At 35.8% G+C, this 7804-nt stretch overlaps 1 protein-coding gene across 29 annotated transcripts in view; it reads right to left on the bottom strand.

The window, feature by feature from the left end:
- The window catches only part of LOC145259864 (cytoplasmic dynein 1 intermediate chain 2-like), a 227664-nt gene extending 225480 nt beyond the window's left edge, over positions 1-2184 (bottom strand). For all 29 annotated transcript variants that reach the window (XM_080117741.1, XM_080117738.1, XM_080117730.1 and 26 more), the window contains exon 1: positions 1931-2184. In XM_080117741.1, the coding sequence (XP_079973867.1) occupies positions 1931-2029 (99 nt within the window). In that variant the 5' untranslated portion in view covers positions 2030-2184. The remainder of the gene's footprint in view (positions 1-1930) is intronic.
- Positions 2185-7804: the final 5620 nt, after the last annotated feature.

The following is a 7804-nucleotide window of genomic DNA, read 5'->3' on the forward strand; positions in this document are numbered from 1 at the left end:
TACTGAAAAGTAAATAATTTATGTGCCAAAGTTTTATATATCACAAATTGAAGATAAAAGATCAATAAATAATATATTCTAATTTAAAACAAAAAAAAAAGTTTTTTTTAAATTTACCTGTAAAGTCCGAAGTTTAAAACTTTTTTTTTTAACCACGTTGTTTGTATTTTTTGTTTTATTTAAATGAAACCTTGGTCCTTGCTCCTTTAATTGAAAAAAAAATTAGGGTTTGAATTACATTTTTCGAGTACTTATAAGCTTGGAAAGACGGGGTCGAATTATTAAATAATTTTCACGAAGTTCCTGACACACCTAGAAATTCGGTAATGAGTTATAACAGCAAGTAATCAAAATGTAACCTAGGTTCATAAAACAGAAAACACTAATTTATATTTATTGTATTTGATATTTCCTCCAGTTATGGTGCAGGTGCATAGAAAAAAACACGGCGTTTCAATATAAACAATAAAATGGCATTTTCATTGTTGCACCTAATCCAGCTTTAAACGAAAATATCAAAATGTTCAAATTATTTTCGACAAAGCAAATATTAACTAACATTGACGCATACAAAAAAAGCTGTAATGACGTTAATATCTCAATACTGCAGATCAGTAAAAACGGATTTTAAAGCTACTTGATACAATATGGAATGGTTTTCAAAGTGTAAGGGTTTTTTTAAGAATAAAAAGATAAATATATTGTAGATGAATCAATGCTTCCTCTACAATATATTTATTGAAGCATTTTTTAACGTTTGGAATGGACAACGAACGACTAAACAGAAGTCGGGTCAACAACAAGACGATAAAATAGATGGGAGTTTTCCTTTTGGTTTGGCAATGTCACTATATTTTTTATTTATTTATTTATTTATTTATTTTTTTGGTGCTAGTGCAGAGAGTGATCCGCTCTATTTTTTAAATCGTATTTCCAAGTTTAATTAAAGTTTTATATGTATTTTTATTCAATTGTAAGGTTGAAGTATAGAATAGGTACAAAACCTCCCCATGTTAAGAATGGCTTTTTAAATAATAACCTTATTATTTACGCGAGAATCACTCTCTGCACTAGTACCTTTGTTTTTAATTAGATATTACAGATCAAAGTGATTTGGATAAAAAAAAATCATCGCACACAATGACAAAGTATATTTGGGGTGGTGGTGCTGGTGGTGATGTCAACATTACCTCTCAAACATTGTCACATTTTCATCGGTAAAAGCGATGAAATGGATTACATTAGGTATTTTCTTTAAAACGTTATCGGTTGTCACTATTTGGGAGGGGGGCACAGGGATAAAGTTAGACATAAGGTCAGTTTTTTAATTCGGGCATTAGCGAAATTGGTACAGTCCGACAAAACACGAAATGCAGAATTCACAGTTGGTGCCTGTAACCACTCCTTATATCTGAAGATGTCACACCAGTCCACGTAAGACTGAAGTAAAAAGCAACATTAGGTGATCGGTGCTATGTAAAAATCTTTTGGGTGACAGCCGGTGCGAATCATCGACCAGAGTATAACTGTTGCAATCAAACATCTAGATGGAAAAAGTTAACGCAGACTCAGCTGGATAAACGCAGAAGAAAAATATATACCGAGAAAGAAAGAAAGAAAGAAACGCATTTGGTTAAAATACGGGGGGGGGGGAGAGAGAGCGTGATTCATGGCATGCATAAATTATGCAAATGAGTGGCCGCTATACACCATCTGACGACGCCACATATCAACATGGACTTCCACTCCCAACTTAAATAAAGGAAAGAGATAAATGATACAAAATAATGTTTAAATTTTCATACAGTTACATTTTTTTCAAAATAATCAAACATTCGCTATGTTATTCTACTATTCACCAAGATAAAAGAGCATCATCAAAGAAATTAATTTTCATTAAAAAAAAAAAAAAAAAAAGGAAATTTCTTACATCTTTCTGCTTCCGTCGTTGCTCTTTCTCTTGTCGCTCTTTTCTCATCTGTTCAAGCCGAGCTTTCTTACGCTCCAATTCAGCCTTTCGGTCTGACATTATGCCTCGGTATTATTATTAGACAAAGATGGATTTATCTCGCAGATTTAAACTGCAAAGGAAACAGAAAACATCAGCTATGGAGATAATATCAAAAGCTGGACGACATCACTATCTAAAGATGGGTGTGACGTCACAAGTACTAACTCCGCAGTAAATAATTATTGTATAACAATTTGCAATCGCAATTACAATAAACAAATAAGTTAATGACTTATAATCTTAAATTATAATATATTTTTCTGTATAAAAATATATGAATAATGTAGACAAAATGTATGGTTAAGGTATTTTTTTTTAATATTTATTTATATGGATTTTACTGCGGGATTGTTCGTATGGTTAATTTTCGATTAGCCCAAAAATAAAAAAGAAAGAAAGAAAAATTAAAAGACATCTGTGCCAAAAAAATTTGTCATTCATTGATTACTTGTGCTGCGATTGAAAATAAATAGGAAGCTGTAAACTTTATTTATAAACAGAAATTGCTTTCTAACAGTCAACGTGAAGCTTCTTGCCTCTTCACAAGAGCAAAACTAGGCACAGAGTTTTTTCGCGAAGAAAACTTTAACTCTTCAAAAAAACTTCCAGAGAATGCTTTTTTTTTTTTTTTTTTTAACGGTTGTTGTAAAAATGGAACAGAAATTTAAATTTCGTTCCTTTTTAAAATCGGTACATTTTTACATTACGTTCAATTCATCGTTCACATTCGACATGCCAGTTTTTTATAGGTTTTCGGGTATGCTAAAAAGGTTGGTGGGCATTCTGAGGTTGGGATGTTTATTCGTTGTAAGCATACCCGAAAACCTATAAAAGTGAACAGTGTCACTAATGAGTTGGACTTATGAAATACCAAAAAGGTAAACCAAATTGACTTTTTTACTTAAAAAATTAAATTATTTCGTTTTTGTTAATAAAATTTTATTTTTATATAAAAAAGAAACTTTCGTTATATATATATATATATATATATATATATATATATATATATATATATATATATATGAGGGTAAACAGTTACATATGGTCGCTACAAACAGCCATCTGTTTCAGTAAATGAGGCGACCCTGAACCCATCGACGCCACAAAGAAAAAGAGAAAAAAAACTAAGTTGCGAACTCTCTAAAAAAAGAAGGATAAAAAATGGAGTGATTGCATACATATAGATGAATAAAAAAAGGAGAGACCGTATACATATAGATGTGTGCACACGTATATATGTATGTGTGTCTCGGTATGAATATGTCTGCATAAGTCTATTAACGTTTCATTCTCCATAATAGAGACAATTCTTTTTCTCTTCTCTTTCTATTACTTTTCATTAATCTCCCTACCCCTACCTAACTTCAACCTTCTCCTGACACTTGACTCATTATGTCAACGAACACATTTGCAAACTTTTTTCCCTGACACTTGAAAATCAGTTTATAAACAGAACTACCCCCATACCCACTCTCCTATACAGTCCACAGTTCCAGTAAAAATATGACCCACTTTAATCATTTAATATTTATATCCAGCTATAAACTGTTTTTGAGTTGAGGGGCAAAAATCAGAAGCTCACAGTATTAATGCCGGTGTCCCTCAGGGATCCATCCTGGGCCCAACTCTTTTCCTGATCTACATTAATGATCTTCCAAATCATATCCTTACATCATTTGTAGACATTTATGCTGACGACACTACCATTTATGGTAGCACATCTAAGACAGTAAACGACCAAGTTCTCTCCAATTCTCTCTCCTCTGATCTTGAGCACGTAGTACAATGGGGAAAGGAGTGGCTGGTTACTTTTAATGCATCTAAAACCAAGCTTCTCTCTTTACATCATCAACATTCTAATTCACATTTGTCATCAATTGAAATGAATGGCTCTCGTCTTCAGGAGGCCTCAAGTTTTGACAAGCTTCTGGGCTTGACCATTACTCCTGATCTTAAATGGAACACGTATATCAAATCTGTTGCCAAGGCTGCTGGAAAAATGGTGGGATCTTTCTATCGATCCAGTAGATATCTCACTGCTGATGCTATTCTCTACCTATATAAGAGCCAGGTACGTCCAAGGATGGAATACTGTTGCCACATCTGGGCAGGAGCTGCTAGAAAGGACTTGTCCTGCCTTGATAGAGTTCAAAATAGACTTCGTAGCCTCGTAGGAGATGTCCTTTTCTCCTCCTTGCAACCTCTATCTCACAGAAGAGATGTTGCGAGTTTGTCTCTGATGTATCGTTATTTTCATGGAAAGTGTTCAACTGAGCTTCAATCTATGGTCCCCCCTCGCCAAACTTTCACAAGAAACACTCGTCTAGCTGTAAACACTATCAATAATTTCCCCCACTCTTTATCTGTGCCTAAACCTAAACGTAGATTCCATGAACAAAGCTTCTTTCTTAGAACTGCACGCCTGTGGAATTGTCTTCCGTTTTCCTGCTTTCCGGCTGACTACAATATGGTTGTGTTCAAGTCTAAAGTAAATAAGTTCTTGATGAGCCGTTCCATATAAGTTATCAAATTTACCAAATTTTCATTACTAATGATTACTATTTTGACCAATTTCTACTGTACACTCTTTAACCCTTATCCTTGAGTGGCCTCTGGGCCTTGATAATGTGGTGACGCCTTTGTAAAAAAAAAAAAAAAAAAAAAAAAAATTTTCCAAAAGTTTTAAATGCAATCTCTCCATTTTTTATCCTTTTTTTTTAGAAAGCTTGCAACTTTTTATAGTTTTTTTCTTTTTTTGAAGAGCTCCCTTCCCCCCCCCCTTTTTCTTTGTGGCGTCGATGGATTCAGGGTTGCCTGAGAAAGTCTCATTGACTGAAACAGATGGCTGTTTGTAGCGACCATATGTAACTGTTTACCCTAAAAAAATATTAAGTTCTTGTTATTGAGCACTATCTAACAACCTTGTTGTATTCATTAGTCTCGACTTTTGAACATCTCAAACCTGAATATATATATATACTAGTGGGGGTACCCGGCTATGCCCGGGTGTTTTGAGGTGTGTATGGTTTTGGGTAAATCCAAACTCCCAGGGGGGGGGGTTTAAAATAAAAAAAAATTTTTTTGGTAGGTGAGTATGAGGATCGAACCCTTGAGGCAAAGTTGGAAATTAAAGTGTTAAAAAAAAAAAACGTGCGACACTAACCACTGGGCCACAGAGACATGCAAAGGAACACGTTTGAATTTATTTATTTAACTATTAATAAAAGTTAAATCTGCTGCTTCTATTTGACCTAATTATTGAGATCAAATAGAACAGTTAACTTGGGTTTGACTGGTTTTTTCCCCAACATATGTTGGGGAGGGGGAAACCAGCTCCCCATTTTCCAGACTGATTAGCAACTGTCTGATATAAGAGAACTTTGTCCCCACATTGATCAAAGCTGATTGCTTCTGGACGTTTCCCGGCGCGATGCCAAGAACACGTTGTTAACTTTGAATTAGTTTCGCTTTTTATACGAAAAAGCCCAATTAACACTCGAGAAGCCAAAATAGCAATAATTTTGTAAAAGTCGATGTAAATAAATCTATACGCTACGTGCTTTCCTAAATCCTAGATATTATTATATAGGACCTATATAAACAGTTGTAAGCGATAGTAACGACCCCGGGAACGTGCGCGAAAGAAGCCTTTGCGAGACATACACGAAATGGTCACACACATTTTGCCTTTTATATATATTAGCGGGGGGTACCCGGCTATGCCCGGGTGTCTTGAGGTAAATCAAAACTCCGGGGGGGGGGGTTAAATAATTAAAAATAAATGTTTTAGTAGGTGAGTATGAGAATCGAACCCGTACCCTTGAGTTGGAAATTAATGTGTGAAAAAAAAAAAAAGTGCTACGTTAACCATTGAGCCACAGCGACAAACAACGTTAAACAGGTTTGAAATTATTTATTTAACTATAAAAACAGGCATGCGCAATAAAAGTTAACTCTGCTGCTTCCATTTGACCTAATTAAGAAGGTCAAATAGAGTCACGCTGGACGTTTGAGTTTAGTTTCCGTTTATTTATACTAAAAAGCCCAATCAACACGCGAGAAGCCAAAATAGCAATAATTTTGTAAAAGTCAACGTAAATAAATCTATAAGCTACATGCGTTCCCAAATGCTACATATTATTATCTAGAACCTATATACACAGTTTTAAGCGATAGTAACGACCCCGGGAGCGTGTGCGAGAAAAGCCTTTTTAAGACATACACGAAATGGTCACACACATTTTGCCTTTTACATATATAGATATAATATATATATAGATATAATATATATATATATATAGTATGATTGTTGAATGTTATTTTTCCGATTACTTTCGTTTTGGGAGGCATAATTAAAAAAAAATAATTAAAACGAAATTTAAATTTCCGTTCCATTTTTACAACAACCATAAAACAGCGCATTCTCCGTAAGTTTTACCAAAAGAGGACACTAGATAGGGGTAAAAATTAAAGTTGCCTAGTTCACGAAGGATCTCTCCTCAGTCCTTTTCTGAGTCTGACTGAGAACAGATTGTACTGTATTTGCAAATGGAGACTTTTAGAAGTCCCTCTTTTTAAATAATTTATTAATATATAATTTAAAACAATAAAAAACACTTTTTTTCAATCGAGCCTGCACAATATCTAATTATGTTCGAAAAGAGTTGGAAATAGCCACTGTATAGGGAATGTATTTTTACATATACACCCACTATATATGCAGTCACTTAAAGTAGACACAAGGCAGAGGAAGCGATGACAATAGCAAAGAGAGATGACAAACACAGATGATTGGTTAAAAACTATAGGTATCGTGTTTTATTTTACCAAGCGAAAATGGTAAACATGGCAATAGGAATCATTAATCAGGATGAGCTGGAACAAGAATGGGCGTCTCGTGGGGTTGAAATTTTTGCATCCATGCCTCAGGTTGGTCCGGGCCATATAGATGGAATCTGATGTTGGAAAGTGTAGCCAGACGTCAGTAGGTACTGGAACGAATAGCTGGATATCACTGAGCACAAGAACAGGTAGCTGTATGTTAGTGGCACTGGAATGGGTAATTGAACGTCAGTGGTCACTTGAACAGGTAGTTGGATATCAGTGGTTACTGGAATGGGTAGTTGGATATCAGTGGGCACTGGAACGAGTAATTGGATGTGGAACAGTTAGCTGGAAACTGGTAGCTGGAACCGCCGAAGTGAGCTGAAGGCTGCCAGAGTTGCTGGAAGCTGCAGGAGTGAGCTGGAACCACTGGAGTGAGCTGGATGCTGGATGAGTCACTTACTGAAGAAGTGAGCTGGAGCCGATGGAGTCGTTGGAAGTAAACCGAAGTCAAAGACGATGCAGGAAGTGAAGTGGTCGGCTGTGAGGAAGAGATCGAAAAAAAAGAAAAAAAAGCTGTTTGAATTGCATTATTAGTTTGTGGTAGTTAGCGCTGAAAAGGGCTGTTTGGGTACTACTACTGGCCCTGGTTCCCACAGCTAATGGGTTTGTCGACTTGACAAGCTTGTCATTGGGATGCAAGGCTGCTAGCTCCCAAGCCAAGGTAGAGGTATTTAGTTTTCTCTCACTGCAAGAACTGTAACACCAGGGTTGGAAAGTGGAATTGAGAATTCAACGCCCCTGAGGAGGGGCACGCTGACCTACAAAATGTGGCTGGGCAGCCCTGTCGGCATTCTCCGATGAGAGCACCTCAGGTGATTAATAATAAACTAACTCCTTCTCAAAGAGAGAAGGCAAGGCCTGGGACTCCACAAAACTAAACTCCCACCACAAAATCAACAGAGACAG

The sequence above is a fragment of the Euprymna scolopes genome, chromosome 35, assembly GCF_053919585.1.
Source record: "Euprymna scolopes isolate OS-2025 chromosome 35, ASM5391958v1, whole genome shotgun sequence".
In the NCBI taxonomy this organism is placed as follows: Eukaryota; Metazoa; Mollusca; class Cephalopoda; order Sepiida; family Sepiolidae; genus Euprymna; species Euprymna scolopes.